At 37.6% G+C, this 16,578-nt stretch overlaps 1 protein-coding gene across 4 annotated transcripts; it reads right to left on the reverse strand.

Annotated features, from left to right (window-relative positions):
• Positions 1–1,105: 1,105 nt before the first annotated feature.
• On the reverse strand, positions 1,106–12,676 carry LOC126630545 (lysine-specific demethylase JMJ29-like). 4 transcript variants are annotated; one of them, XM_050300665.1, is made up of 13 exons: positions 11,851–12,676; positions 11,625–11,740; positions 11,139–11,232; positions 10,907–11,048; positions 9,725–9,788; positions 8,890–9,634; positions 7,726–8,055; positions 4,441–4,776; positions 3,872–3,944; positions 3,685–3,773; positions 3,210–3,329; positions 2,742–2,803; positions 1,106–2,618 (listed from the first exon to the last, which is right to left on the reverse strand). In XM_050300665.1, exons 1-13 carry the CDS (start codon positions 12,340–12,342, stop codon positions 1,262–1,264), a joined length of 4,020 nt encoding a protein of 1,339 aa, XP_050156622.1. In that variant the 5' UTR covers positions 12,343–12,676; the 3' UTR covers positions 1,106–1,261. The 4 variants fall into 4 exon arrangements, with proteins under 4 accessions (XP_050156622.1, XP_050156623.1, XP_050156625.1 ...); XM_050300666.1 differs by having other exon boundaries at positions 3,688–3,773; positions 11,851–12,675; XM_050300668.1 differs by having other exon boundaries at positions 10,907–10,956; positions 11,851–11,999.
• Between the last annotated feature and the right edge of the window lie 3,902 nt (positions 12,677–16,578).

The following is a 16,578-nucleotide window of genomic DNA, read 5'->3' on the forward strand; positions in this document are numbered from 1 at the left end:
ATTTTTGTGTAAAATAAATGAGTTAAATGATAGACTCTTGTAGAATTCTAAAGAGTTCACTTTTATAAATTTTAGAGTTGTGTGGATTGGCTTGGACTTTTTAATGACCAATTCATTAATAAGCAATATTATTTTTAAGTTTTCATGATTGAAATGGTGATCATGATCATGACAAAGTGATCTTAATGAAGTGATAGTGGCAATGATGGTCGTAGAAGTTTCACATGGTGATTGTTAGCAAGATGGTAAGAATAAAGTTGATTTCATTAGTGGCAGCAATAATAGTATGGGCGGTGATTGTGGTGGCGGGGTGATGTGTGGGTGGTGGAGGAAAAAAGGATGGGGACGGTGGTAATGGTGATAGAGGTGGTGGTCATAGTAGGAGTGATGATAATGCTCATGGCAATAACTATGGTGGCGGCGATGATGACAGTGGAGGCGGTGGGGGTGGAGATGATCATGGTAAGGTGGTGGTGGTGACCTCGTGGTGAAAGTGGTAATAATAATAGTCATTGCATTAAGATGAGGGGTGGAGTATATCATTAGAGAATTAATAAAATATGAAATACATCAAAATCTTAGGGGAAAGGTTGAATTTACTATGACAAAAAACTTACATATAAAAGTACTCAAAGTCCATCAAAACCCATGACTTTCAAAATCCTTTAAAATAAATGAAATTTTGAATATATCCCATTTTTTGTAGACTCACAAAAAGTCATAATTAAATACGACAAGATTTTCACAGACTTCTAAGAAGTCATGAATAGTGTCTATTCAATACAAGTGATTTTTATTGACTCCTTAAAATTCTATATTGAATGCACTAGAGTCATGTAAAGTCCATCAAACTTTATATAAAATACACCCCCTAAGTCAAGTCTCACAAGAAAATTGTTAGGTCCTAATAGAATTGTCCGAGTATTTACTATGCAGTCCATTGGACTCCAATAGTATAAATTTATGTTCTCAAAATCTACATCACCAAAGTAGAACCTCAAAAGAAGAAACTATTCGCCAAAAACTCTGAAACAAAACATGGAAGTAGCTTTGAGCCCAAGGCTTCCTCCTGACCCGACAATTCTAATGTCAAATACGCAGCACAGAACTAGAATTTTGATTCCATAATCAACTGTAATCGTTCAGTGGATCTCAACATAATAAGTCACTGCTTAATTAACTACACTAACACAGAAAGTCCGTTAATCCAAAGCTTGTATGCATCATCCAAGACAAGAACAAATCCTAAATCTAAAAATCTTTAGCCGGTGGATCTTCTTCGGTAAACAAGGAAAGGCAGACAGTCTTCTTTTGGTGACTGAGACAATTGTGGTGGGATATCAGGTTCTCTCGGGTGAGTTGTGTAACCAAGATGGGAAGCTAAAGTCAAAAGCTCTGAACGGATATGCTGGAATTCAGGATTCTGTATTCTATCCCTCTGTTCAGTTGTCTGTTCAAAATGTGTAATGCGCTCAGTGAGGTTATCGAGATACTTCACCATTGTAACAAGACCAACATTAGTGCGTCTAGAGACTCGAGAATGTGATGATTGTGAAGGCTTCTCCACAATAACCACGTCATCATCTCCTTCTGCAAACTCTGATGATTGTGGAGGCTTCTCCACAATAATCACATCATCCTCTTCTTCAGACTGTGATGATTGTGGAGGCTTCTTCGCAACTGACTCTTCCCCTTTTGCCCTTCCTTTTTGTTGTTGTCCTCCACCTTCTAGCTCTCTCCATGCATGTCCAATGCTTCGCTCTTGAACAGTGGAATGTGCAGGAAGTAAGAATCGCTGCTCCTCGGATCCTTGCGCCTCTTCCTCATCACCACTTCCTTCTGTCTGTCCTCCAGCTTCTTCCCTTCTGCATGCCTTTTCTATTCTACCTAGTTCAACAGGTGGCTGTGAAGTGTGCTGCTCCAAAACAACTTGAACCTCCTCAATTTCCATTCCTTCTTGTTGTCCGGAAGATTCTTCCTCTCTCCATGCATGCACATTTCTGCATTGTTCAAGAGGGGGTATTGCACGCTGCTCCTCAACAACTTGAACCTCCTCCATTTCCATTCCTTTTTGTTGTCCGGAAGATTCTTCCTCATGCACATTTATGCATTGTTCAAGAGGGGGCAGCGCAGGAAGTAAGAATCGCTGCTCCTCGGATCCGTGGGCCACTTCCTCATCACCACTTCCTTCTGTCTGTCCTCCAACTTCTTCCCTTCTGCATGCATGTTCAATTCTACCTAGTTCAACAGGTGGCTGTGAAGACTGCTGCTCCAAAACAACTTGAACCTCAATTTCCATTCCTTCTTGTTGTCTGGAAGATTCTTCCTCTCTCCATGCATCCACATTTCTGCATTGTTCAATAGGGGGCAGTGAACGCTCCTCTACAACTTGAACCTTCTCGTTTTCCATTCTTTCTTGTTGTCCGGAAGATTCTTCCTCTCTCCATGCACGTAAATTTCTGCATTGTTCAAGAGGGCGCAGTGAATGCTGCTCCTCAACAACTTTGGACCTCCTATTCTTCACCCCTTCCTTCCGTGGCCTTCTTGTCAACAGCTTCGACTTCCTCCTCTTCTCTCCTTTTTTTGGTCTTTCTACAGCTTCATTTCCCAATCCATGTCTGATGCCGCGGAACATCAAAACCAAAATCCAAACAGGTGAAACAAGTTAGGACGTAAACCTATATTCAGATTTGTTCATCCATTAATCCATCCAAGAAAATCCATTATACTAATTGACTAAGCTCATATTTGTATCCAACTTCTCCACAACCTGATGGACAGAATGCAAAATCATTTTCTTTACCTGTTTCAAGAGCAGAACAGTAAGGCCTCAATAAAAAGAATTCTTTCACATCAGATATTCTCATGTCTCCACCACAAACCCTTGTCCGAACCCGAATTGTTTAACGTTAATGATCGCCTAATTAGGTATTGTCTCTATAAAATACCTCTAAGAGAACATGGAAAAGGAAATACTAGTTGAACAGGCACACGCTCAGGTAAAAAGGATCTTGAATTGACACCAAAAAATGAACCACCCAAATGAATGCAAAAAGTACATAAAAAAGGGGAAGCTCTAGGCACAATGATTGAACAATTCATGCCAACCCAGCGGATAAAGAAAAATCCACCCAAAACTCAAATTAGAACGAGTGATGTACAATTTGGTGTGACAAACCAAACTTATATATCTACAAAGGACGACATACCTCCAATTTGTCCTCTTTAGCCCTGTGATTTTTTGGAAGTGTGCGGAACTCATCGGTCAACCGAATGCACTCACCAACATTTTCAGGCGAGACAAATTCAAGTGCAACTTTAATGCATGGCTGAGGAGAAAAATGAAATTGTCAATATTTATGCATATCTGATGTATTGAAATGATTCAAATGAACCGATTCAAATGAACAAACTTATTTAACACACAGAGCAAGAACCTGTGTTCGATGAGAGATTGATAAGAATAGTGTTAGACTTTAGAGAGAGAGCGTGAATGAAAATATCTCAAAGATAATAATCGTTTCTTTCAATTTTAGATGGACAACAAATTTACCACCCTCAAAATTGAAAGAACATCAATTCTGGAATGGGTCTCTTCGTAACTCATTAAGAAAGCTCATGAATTGTATAGTAGGCATTGATGGTTTTGCAAGGAAAGAATCATATAATCGATAAAATACAAGCTACCTTCAAGTTTCTCACTTGGTGTGGACATCCTGCAGGAATTAAAACAGCATCTCCAAGTTTCTGGATAAATGTCCACGGTTCAATCCCTAGAAAGATAGCACAAGAATATAAGATATATAAATTGTAACTCCGAAGGACTATAAATTTAAATTCAACTACACATAAATATATATATTGAAGCAACCATATTCTTCCTTCAGCTTCCTTTTGTGCTGCATTGTCAGATAAAAGGTTTGGTCATGTATGGGATGAATAACCTGCCAAAAAAAAAGAAAGTTGGAAACACATTAATATAAACAAAAACATGAGAAAGAAACATCAGAAGGATGGCTTGGACTCCATGATATTTAGCTCTCTCATTTTACAGAAAAGTGTTTCTCCTTGGCACTACCGTCCTGGTCATAGCTTATTTAAGTCGTAGTCCAATCCAGTATTTGAGTCCTTGTCTATTCTAGAATCACCATCATGTTTCTTTGTTCGTAGAGAACTTAATCATATAATCAACCGCTGTGAAATAGTTCATACTCATATATGGGTTGTGTCTAGAAATAAAAGCAAGCTGAGATTTCCTTATTGGCTTATTGTCACATTTGTCGAAAGTAGTATCAAGGAAATGTTACGTTGTAAGAGTTAGGGTGCTTATGCGATTGCACTCTTTTATGACTAAGAATGCATACTTTCCCCAATATGGGATGAACCTTCACTCCCCTAGCTCATTAACTAAACCCCAACAATTCATGAACAACTGATTACCTGCTGCACTGGACAACAGAAAGTATGCCTGAATTCCTTGCAGTGCTTCTGGAGATAATCGTTCAGCTTAGGAACATCTTCACGCCGGAAAATATCCCATAAAGCACCACCCACTATATTCTTTTCAGACTTGGAACCCTCTGAAAAACTTTCACCATTCAACCTAGACACACCAGAATCGCCAGGCTGGTTACTATCAACATTTTCTTCCACGGTCTGAAAATTTCCAAAAATTTCCCTTCTGTTTTGTTCAATGTGCTTCTTTTTCAACCTTTTCATAGTCTCCATTTGCTTGGGAGTAAGGGTCACTTCAGTAGTATTTGTCAAAATGTTCACCTGAGACAAGTTATTCAGGACAACATATATTGAAGTTACAATATGCAGAAGAGGAGAACAAAAAAGAAAGAACCCTGAGCTTGCAGAATGCTAAAAAGGTTGTACCCAGTGCACAAGGCTCCCGCTTTACGCAGGGTCTGGGAGAGGTGAATGTCGGCTAGCCTTACCCCCATTTATGGAGAGGCTGCTCCCAAGTCTCGAACCCGAGACCTACCGCTCATGGGCGAAGGCACTTGCCATCGCACCAAGTGCGATGCTACTAAATTAAAAAATTCACCAAAAAAAGTTTTCAGCAATGATTTCTAACTAAAAAATAAAAATGCAGGAAACAAACATTACAACATATCCAATTGATTGAAATATCAAATATGACTGTAAAACCAATGGTGACGTTTCTATAAATCCTTCACATTTATACTAAATCATATCAGTACTATTAACAAACCACCAACCAAAGTACTTCGACAAACACCAACCATAAGACTCATTTGGGCAGCATAAATTTTCCCCTGGGTGTGGTGTTGAACACCTAAACAACACAGACACTGAAACACACTTCAGGCACGTTACACGAATCAAAAATAAAACAGAGCATAGAACAACAAGGGATACAACAGTGGCATGCAATTTTGCGGGAGAGTTATTTGATATTCCTAATGGAATTAATTATTTTGACATGAAATCTATTAACCTTATAATATTTAAAATACTCCAAAATTGATAATATATTCCTTTGTTGTTTTATTTCCATAATCTTTTCAATGAAGGACACGAAAGGAGTACTTATTCGGGGGAGTTGAGTAACTCCGAAGAGTGTAGAAATTACTCCTTCTACCGCCGAATCAGGAAGGAAGAAGTGGTTGTAGCTTTGAAAAAGATGAAGCATAGAAAAGCAATGGGCACATATGATATACTGATCAAAGTGTGGAATGTCTTGGGAGAGACGGGTACAGCATGGCTCACAAGCCTTTTCAATAAGATTTTGGAAACGAAGAAGGTGCCAAATGAGTGGCGAAAAAGAACTTTGGTGCCTATCTACAAGAATAAGGGTGATGTACAAAATTGCATGAACTATAGGGGTATTAAGTTAATGAGTCATACAATTAAGCTATCGAAGAGAGTAATTGAGCATAGACCCAGGCAAGAGACAGGGGTCTCAAACAATCAATTTGGGTTCATGCCAGGGTGCTCAGTCATGGAGGCAATCTATCTCTTACGAAGATCGATGGAAAGATATAGAAATATGAAAAAGGATTTGCACATGGTATTTATAGATTTGGAAAAACAACGTATGATAGGGTCCCAAGAGAGATTCTTTGGAGGATTTTAGAGAAGAAAGGAGTACAAGTAGCATATATCCAAGTTATAAAGGATATGTATGATGGAGCAAGGACTACTGTAAGAACTCATGAAAGACAAGCCGAAAGTTTTCCCATAACTGTAGGGCTACATCAAGACTCATCTTTAAGTCTTTACCTTTTTGCATTGGTAATTGATGAGTTAATTGAGCATATATTCAAGATGATATTCCTTGGTGTATGCTTTTCGCAGACAATATAGTGTTGATAGATGAAACTCAGGAGGGAGTAAATGTGAAGCTTAACCTTTGGTGGGAATAAATGCGAAGCTTAACCTTTGGCGGGAAGTGTTGGAATCTAAAAGACTTCGCCTAAGTAGGTCAAAGACAGAGTATATGGAGTGCAAGTTCAGGGTGAATGAAGGTACAAATGAGTCAGGGGTGAGGATTGGAGATCAAGAAGTACCAAAGAACAAACGCTTTCGCTATCTTGGATCTAGCTTGCAAAAGAACGGAGAATTGGGTCGAGACCTCAATCACAAAATACAAGCTGGATGGATGAAATGGAAGACTACATCGGGTGTGTTGTGAAACCGTCATATGCCACTAAAGCTGAAGGGAAAATTTTATAGGACGACAATAAGACCGGCAATGCTTTATGGCACAGAATGTTGGGCGGTGAAGCATCAAAACATACACAAAATGAGTGTAGCGGAGATGAGAATGCTTCGTTAGATGTGTGGGTACACGAGAAAGGACAAGATTAGGAATGAGAATATACGAGGCAAATTAGGAGTAGGCGAAATTGAAGATAAGATGAGAGAGAATCGGTTAAGGTGATTTGGACATGTGAAACGAAGATCTACAAATGCTCCGGTTAGAAGATGCGGGTACGAGACAGAGGCTTAGGGCCAAAGGGGTAAAGGGGTAAAGGGGTAAAGGAAGACCTAGGAAGACTTGAAAGAGACTCTAGGAAAAGATTTGGACTACTTGGATCTAACATAAGACATGGCACAGAACCGAGCGCAATGGTGTTCTAGGATTCAAATAGCCAACTCCACTTAGTGGGATAAGGCTTTGTTGTTGTATTGTGTCACTATTGTGATGAACCATTGTCTACAGTGTCTGTGCTTCTCAAAAACTACCAAAATGAAGAATGAAATTCAAGAGACTTGGTATGTATAACATATGATGCACAAGACAAGAGTTAGAATTCTACAATAAAAAATAAAAATAAAAGAACAAGGACGAGAGTTTAGAATTGGTAACTCAAACATTACAGTCAGCACAAAAGTAAGGAGAACTCTAAGTCATTGTACAACTAAATCCTACTACTCTTGCACTTCATTTTCCAAATTGCTAAATTTTCATCACAGGAAAATTATCCGACGACTAGCCGGACCTCACTGAGATGCCGATTAAACAATTCCTAGATCGAAGTATAAGTATGAAAAACTTCCACAAAGAGACAGAGAAGCAAACTGCAAACCAGCTTTGTAGATTTTGACTCCAAAATTATGTCCAGGTAGTAAACCGATATGTAATCCAGTGAAGATTCAAACATATAAGAAAGGTCAAATGGACCGTGAACACAGCTAGATGCAAACCCAAAGAGGATAAAAATAGCAGTAATGTAGAACAGCCAAACACACCACATCACAGCAATTGTAGTGAAGCTTGGTTGCAGAGTCTCCACGTCCAAGCTCCTGGGAAACACCATAAGCAATATACATCTTCGGCCCCATATCTGGCTTTACACATCCCATAGGAAAATTCACAGCAAGGTTCAAAACGCCTCTGCAGGGGTGAGTATATTCCTTAAATGGCAAGCAACAAATGAACTCAGCACAGTGACGAGGAACGCGCTTCTGACAAGAGTCATCCAGGGATGGATCATTGAGTTTCAGCATCTGAGGCCACATTTGCCTATCAAAACGGCCTTTTGAATATCCAGTAAAAAATTGGCGGATATTGATATCTAGCTGCATTTCATATAGCATATATTTTACAAATCAAAATCAAAGGTATCAAACCATCAAGAACAATTACAGCTTTTTGCAGTTTCAAACAAAGACTGCTTCTATACTATGAGTGAAAAAAATGGAAAGATATCTACAATGCCTAATCAATTGCTTGAATAAGAACTCCCTTTCTGCAGTAATCTGTAACAGATTTAGAACTTACATAAGTCTGAACAAAACCCAAAACTCTACGTGATCTAATAAGTAATCGAATCTTCCTAATTTCAGAGTTTGAGGGATTAATTTAGCTTTCTTTTGTGCTTAATTCTTACTTTTTGTACAGAATAAATTGTAAGCTTAATTTTTTTTTTACTCGGTTCATAGTTAATTATACCGAACACCACAGCACCTATATTTGTTGTCTCCTCTTTGATTAGTGAGTCACACTACCCTACACTAACATAAAAATATAGACTCTGGCATATGTAGAAACAAAAAAACTTGGAACTCATGGCTCATGAGCAAAGGAACGCTTATTACAAGAATTTATAATTTAAGCCAGTGACCAAAATCTGTGCTTATTCAAACTGTGCAAAGCAGTAAAATAAGAACCCAGCAATAGTTCACCGCCATACTTTCCAAACACTTGAATTGATGACAACCACATAAATAGATACTTCTTAGCATTCTCTTGCTAGAACTTTAAAAGGTGAAAGAGATTAAAACATCATAACAACCAGTAGTAAGCAACTGAAAAAACAAGTGCAATTTTTATTTTTTTTATAAGAAACAAGAGTAAATAAAATAAAGAACCATGTGCAAGGTACAAAAGCTTGGTGGACAAATGATACTAACCTCACACCAATCCAAGCAATCAATGACCTTCACTTGATTGACATGCCTATTATTTTTCAGTTTATCATGCCTAGTATGTTTCTGACGACAAGCGCGCCACATGACCGACGGTTCCCAGCTTAAACCTGATGCAGTGTCAAGCACATTGCTCACAATCACAGGCTCACCTCTGATCCAATGACATTGAAAACGCTTAAAATCTTCATGTTGAATATCAGTAGCTCTTGGACAGTACAAATAGTTGTCATCCGATCCCTCTCGAGAAGCTGCTTCCCTTAACTTATTGCTGCTCATGTCAACACCACTGACAGAGTTGCAACATGAACACTGATGTGCAGAAGTTCCAGCCACATGCATAAGTTTGTAAGTTTGAGCGATTCCTTCAGCTTTCTTCACCAACTCTCTGACGTGATTTTCAGCAAACATGCATCTCAATTCTAGAAAACTATGACCGCAACCATCCATGTTTTCTGGGGGGCAAACAATGCTTCCATCTGAATTTGCTTTCCAGTCATATGTTGACCCTGCATGACACTTGGTGTTAACTTCAGAAGGCAGATCTACGGTATCCCCTTTTCCACCATGCAAATAGTCTAGGCCCTGATTGATATACTTAAAAATCACTTCCTCTCTAGCTCCCAGCAGGCGTCCATCTCGAATTTCTCGGCAACAGATGAGGCAAAGATCATATGAGCATAGAGGACAGCTTCTGTGTAAATCAACAATAGAAGTTTTGCAGTTGTTGCTGAAAAAGGAAAACAAAGAGGTCAAATCTGAATGCTTAGTAGGTATACGGAAGAAAATTAATTTAGAATAGTTACGGTAAAGGCTCCACCAGTATGCACGCTCATCCTCAAGGCAGTCTGAACTTTGTATCTTTAGCTCTGAAATAGAAAGCCCTGTCCATGTGAACATCCAAAAACCAAGTTACAAGAATGCAAAATGTTCCACCAAATTTTGTACGTTGGGTCTTTCATATAAAGGGTAACAAACTTATGCTTATCACATCTTCTATGAACTGGTAAGACAATTTCACGTGTTTCTCCATGGGAAACAGATCCATCCAAGATTCAACAGTGGCCTCAACTAACAAAATCGGAATGACAAAAATGAATGTAATGTACTGAATACTAAAATATATAGCTACTTATATGTGCACGAGCGTGTGACAAGGTCCTTTTCACCAGAGAGGTCGCACTTGGTGCGATGGCAAGTGCCTTCGCCCATGAGCAGTAGGTCTCGGGTTCGAGACTTGGAAGCAGCCTCTCCATAAATGGGGGTAAGGCTAGCCGACATTCACCTCTCCCAGACCCTGCGTAAAGCGGGAGCCTTGTGCACTGGGTACGACCTTTTTTTATTGAAATGAAACAGAGTTATAACCATGTCCTTTTCAAAATATTAGATAAGATTGGGAAGTTTTGAAGATCTTTTGGGTGGCGTTTGATAGGACAATAAAGGGGCACAATTAGAGAAATAGAAAAACCTTGAATTCCATTTATGTCCCCAACAAACAATATTGCAATTTGCAAATAAGACTCAAGTCAATTCATTTTTATGCACAAAAACCAAACTTTTTCTCCAATTTTCTTGCAACATGATCTAGTGGCCTAGAATTTGTAAACAAATTTCTTGAAACGTCAACAATGTTAGCATATCAGACTATTGGGAAAAATGCTTTCAATCAAATCCTTGACACTATTCAAATTCTGCTTTTCTGGGTTTGTTTCAGTAGATTCAAAGAACATAAATAGACACTAGCCGCCTAAAAAATTCCAGCCACCTTAAACAGTCATTATATGGGCAGCCGAACTGCAATTATATTGCAGTAGTAAGTTTCAATATTTTACTTAGAGCGTCTGTGCTTTTGACAGTTTTTTGAGATTCTTGTTTATGAATTCCTTGGCTCCAACGGTTTTAGAGAAAATTCCAGTCCCTGTATCTGCATCATCAACCCACCCCATCAAAGGAGTTGCAGGTTAATGAGTTTAAACACCTATCTGACAAAGAGAGAATATACCTTGTCTTGTAGCCTCCATGTCCATCTCAGTCATTTGTTCAGCATTAATCCTTTTCAAGAATGGAAGCAATGTTTGAACCAAATACATAGAGTGCTCAACCCTTTCATCTTCGGAAATGTTGAATTCAAGGTTCCTCAAATACTACATAAAAAACCGTAAAATTTTATCAAACTTCCTCTTAAGTAATGAACAAGGAAAAATCCAGGAGACATTCAGCAAAGGTAAACTGACCTGAGAAGGTTTATGTAAGCATACTGTGCAATTGCAATTGCCACGGCATACAGGACAAGCCTCAGCAATGACATCCTCTGACATTTGAGGATACCTACATAAAACAAAATTTTGATAATACAAAGTAGTCATAAAAACTAAGTAAAAAGTTCATTCAATTGCAATATTTGGAGTCCTAGAACCTCACGTAAAAGTTGATTTTAAAATGTTTATCAACACTGAGCAAATTCCTGGAAGTCCATATATGTTGCTTGACTTCATAACAAATAAAGGTAAAACAAATGGATTAAGAATTACAAATCAGAATGAATTAGCAATTCAGCTAAGCTTTACATGTTTCGACAAACAACATTTCAAGACACATGTACTGGATTGTACCAAGACAAAGCCACTTCAAACTATTGTGGCTAGTCCATAAAATTAATTCAAACAATCCAACATCTTTCACAAGTTAGAATCAGAAAAACTGAGCAAATAGAAGGTTACCAAGATTGTATGCAAGGGATACAAAACCGCTTTCTTTTACACAATCTGCACCGAACAACCCTACCCTTGTCATTCCTCTGACATTGATGGCAAGACAAAGACATCTCCTGAACAAACTGTTAGAGATCCAAAATCAGATATTACATAATCACACATAAAAAAAAAAAAAAAATAATAATAATAAAAAAAAGGAACAATCACAAACAGAGAATTACAAATATCATACTTTTGAACTCTGCTTATTTACGCATTCTGCACTCACAGACTTCTTGACTGCCCTTGCAGACCCCTTGACTTTCTCACTTGTACCGCGTTCCTCACCCAAAGCTCCATGAAATTCCTCACCACCAATACCACTACCCCCTTGTCCTTCACCTTCTTTCAAATCCAACACACCAATCCCACAATCTTCCTCGTTCCCCAGACCCACTGTAGGATTCCGAGCCCCATTTGCACTACCGGTTCGGGCATTTTCGCTTCCTCCGCCACCACCTTGCACATCTTTCTCAGCCACCAAATATCTAGCCCTCCTCCTGCACGACCCGCCATGTTTCTTCAAAGTTGGAGCTACCCAATCACCTTTACCCGCCAAATCTCTGCCTCTCTTCCTACCACGCTTCCTCCCATTTTTTCCATCACTTTGAATTCCCAGAAATCGCTCACCTTTCTCCGAACCACCGCCATTTCCCCCCAAGCTTGTTTCTGGGTTTTTCCCCATCACTCTCAGCTCGCCTACAGCTTCCGACTCTTGCCTCTTCGAAGAAAACTGAGCAATGGGTTGTGTACGGAAGGGTTTTTCTAGAAAGGAAAGTTGAAAATCTTTGGGCACAGATCAACAAGGCTAACGCTTGAAGTTTGAGAGCTCCTACCGCCGTCGGCCACCGTCGTCAGCTCTGCGTGACCACCATGAGGAAGAACATTGCATTGAAAAGCCTTTGTCCTCTAGTTCTCGGCTCCACTGCACCACCATAAACCCTACTCACAGAGTCTGTCACACTGTTGAAGCTTTTTCTGCAAGCTTGTGCCGTACTCCAAGTTTTTCATCCCCTATTTTCTTTTTCTTGTCTTTTTTGTTTTTATAGAAATTTGTAAGATAATTATTTTTCAAAATTTCAATTCGTGAAACTTGAAATGATTATTTTTTCAGTAGTATACTGAATGTCGTCAATATCTAATTACTATGTCTTTAATCATTTATGGCAATGTGATTGATATGTAATTTTCATGGTTTAGTAATTTTTTTTTTTATAAATAATCAGTTTTGTTGTAGGTGTAATTTATTGAATAATTATAGAGGCCAAAAAGAGCAGGTGCATCATAGGGAGAGGGGAAGAGAGATATGTAATTGTAAAGTATTTGTGCCTTTATTTAAGGAAAACTAACGAAAAATTCAAAAAAACTTTAATTTTAATGAAAAATGACAAATAAAGATGTAGTTAATAGTACCAGGAAAAAGTAAAAATGTGGTTTTTTTTGTTAAAAGTGAACAATACCGGGAGTATTAAGTTAAAACTCCCCCTTATTTATAGTAATAAGGAAGGTTAAATCTTTAATCTAATAGGATTACAACTCTAATATGATAATTTTAACCCTAGAGAATATTCCAAAATATGCTTAGATACACTAGGATTTACACAATCACATTACTTATCTAATAGGACTGCAACGCTCTCCTTTGAGTGTGTAAATACTCAAACAAATGGCGCATCAAGTCTTCAGCAATGAAGTAAGTACAGTTGATGAAGTCGTCCACACAATGAGCGAATGCGAGTCTCAAATCAACGAAAGAATGCATAAAAGGTAAAACTTACAAAACTTCGCTATGATAAAACCTAAGGTGAAAGGAAAACCATAGGGAAGGTTAAATCCTTACCCTAATAGGATTGCAACTCTAATATGATAATATTTAACCCCATAGAATCTTCCAATATATCCCTAAATACTCTAGAATTTACACAATCACATTCCTAATCTCATAGAACTGCAACAAGTTTTATTATTTTATCTTTTGAAGGCTTCTGTTTAGACGTTATTCGCAAATAACTCACTTATTTCCCTTTTGTTTGGTTGTCTCAAGTTGTGGGGCAGTTGAAACAATTGGGATGGACATAAATGAAGAGTGAATGAATGTAAATGAAGAGTGAATGAATGTGTAATGAAAAACCTGTCACAGGATGACACGGTGTTACAAAGTAATGTATTTTAATATAAATGAATTAATAATAATTTCATATTATGACAGTTACATCGAAAAATTTTGTCCCTCTAATTTTGCCTATTTACTATTCACACATTAGTTGTGGCTTGTTGTCTTGTTATTTTGAAAGTAATCAAAATTATTCTCACACATCTAGTTAATTGATTATGAACCTTTTAATTACAAATGATAGTAGAAAGGAAGGAGGCTCAAGAAAACAATGTCAGTGAAAAGATAATAAGCCATTTTATAACTATATTTTACACCTTTTAGATTGGAGGTGATTTTTAAAATCGACCATGAGATTTTAATTTTTTTCACATTGTAGCTTAAGGTTTTAAAAATTGTATCATTCTGCATGTTTTACTTCTTTGGGCATCTAATCATCCATTAAATTGATGTGTTTTTGGTTAATATGGTGGAAATGTGTCTTATATGTTAGCCTATATAAGAATCTCAAACTCACCATGTCATAAATTTAATGAATCATTGAACAATCAATCAGACCAAAGGCACAAATTTAAACAATCTCAATACTTTAATGAGCAATATGAGAAAATTAAAACTTTATAATCCGTTTTAAAAATCAGCCCAAACCTGGTGGGTGTAAAATGAAGTCAAACCAAAAATTTATATGAAAGTGAATTTCAAATTTTTAAAGCAATTGTAATTTGTGAGATCTATAGTTAAGGAATCATAAAATGGCTCCTTCCATTTGTTTTACACAATTCCCTTGGCCAGTATCTTCAAGTTAATAAATAGGAAAATTGTAGTAATGGTCTTTTAACTTTAACTTAATTGGAGTAAAGGTTTCTCAACTAAAAATATGTGATCGTTGGTCCCTTAACTCATCTAAATGTGCACCTATGGTCATTTTCGTCAAATCCGTTAGAACTTCCATCAAAATGAGTGAGACTAATGAAAGGGGCAAATATGGAGAAATAGTCCCTCAACTTTAACTCAATTGGAGCAATGATCCCTCAACTTTAACTCAATTGTAATAATGGTCCTTCCAACATGACTCATTTTGACAAAATTCATATGAAGTTGATGAAAAGGATCATAGCTGCACATTTTGATGAGTTAAGGGACCAATGGTCACATATTTTTAGTTGAGTGACTATCCTCCAATTGGGTTAATGTTGAGGGATCATTTCTATAATTTTCTCTAATAAAAACGGTTTATAATGCTAGTTTCTAGCAACATTCCAAATATTAGGTTTCACTTACTTAGATGCCGAATTCAATACCTAATTATTTTGTATGGCTTACACCCAAACCTCCCTCCCTTTAGAGTGTGGGGAAAAAAAAAAGATGGTTTTCTATTTGTCAATTGCAAATCTAGAGATCTTTCCCATGATGTGAAATTTGAGTAATGCTATTCATACCATGTTTTTATACTATATTTCTATACCATCTTAGGTGACATCTGATATGATAGTCATATCATTTGAAAAATTTGCAAAACCCAAGGAAATGAAGGAGAAAGACTCATCGTATACCACAATCATCATTTAATTAACTAGTTTCTTAATTATTTGTTTATTAAATAATGAACTAAATTTAAAAATCTGATTCATTCAAATCATGTGGATGTCCACGTCAAATGCCACCTAAGGTGGTATGCAAATGTGATACAAAAATATGATATGAATAGCATTACTCGTGAAATTTTGTTTGATTACTTGGATGACGGTGTTTCCATATATTGTACTTTGAAAATGTAGTTAGATCAGTAGAGAATAATGAACCAGGGCGTTGCAAGTTGTCCTACAGTTCCTTCCTCTATGCATTCATTACCAATGGAATTTAGTTCATCAAGGGGTGGTGAAGGTGTTTGCTCAAAAACTTGGACCACCTTGTCTTCTCCACTTGATTCTTGCTGCACTACAGCTCCAACCAGTGGCGAAGCCAAAATTCTGAATGAGGATGGGCCTTTCACAATATGTATATATATGAGTGCGTAGAAAGTTGAATTCATAACATGTTGACATATGCAATTTGTGTAATCCTCACAAAACTGAAAAAATTCTCTTAAATTCAATACTAAGAAGAAAAAAAATTTAAAAACCAAGACAACCAAGTAAGAGGTAGGTTGTGGAAGGCTAAAGAAAATACAAAGAAGTAGAAAAAGAAGGAAAAGGGGGAGAGGTCTGCAAATAAAGAAGGTGGGTTGCTTTAGAAAATTATAGGGTGTATATTACTGTTAGGTGAGAGAATCGAACCAGAAGTGGGGTTGCTTTTTTCATTTAAAATTGCGCATCTCTTTTAAAACTCCCCTGCCAAACTTATCGTTTCATTAGACAGCCGAAAAGATTTAAAATCAAAACAGCTTAACGACGTAGTTTGCTTCATCTTCTTCCATGAGGTTCACACCTCAGATGAAGGGTCGGGGACTACCCTAGTCCCTTGGTGGCTCCGCCCCTGGCTCCAACGCTAGGCGTTTGCGCAAAAGGGGATGTGAATGCTGCTCCTCGACAACTTGTACCTCCTCTTTTTGCATTCCATCTTGCTTTCCTCCATCTTCTTCCTCTCTCGATTCACACCCAATGGTCTATCGTTCAACGGGAAGCTATGAAGTTTGCTCATCAACAGCTTCGACCACCTCCTCTCTGTTTCTCTCTCTACAAAATGAGAAATGAGGGTTGAAATTTTTGGGTAACCCATTATATAGAAGCAATTTGGTAATTGTAAGTGTAGGATTTATCTTATGGGATAAATAAATATCAAAGGATATTCCATCCACATGAGTATATT

Source organism: Malus sylvestris, chromosome 7 (assembly GCF_916048215.2).
Source record: "Malus sylvestris chromosome 7, drMalSylv7.2, whole genome shotgun sequence".
Lineage (NCBI taxonomy): Eukaryota > Viridiplantae > Streptophyta > Magnoliopsida > Rosales > Rosaceae > Malus > Malus sylvestris.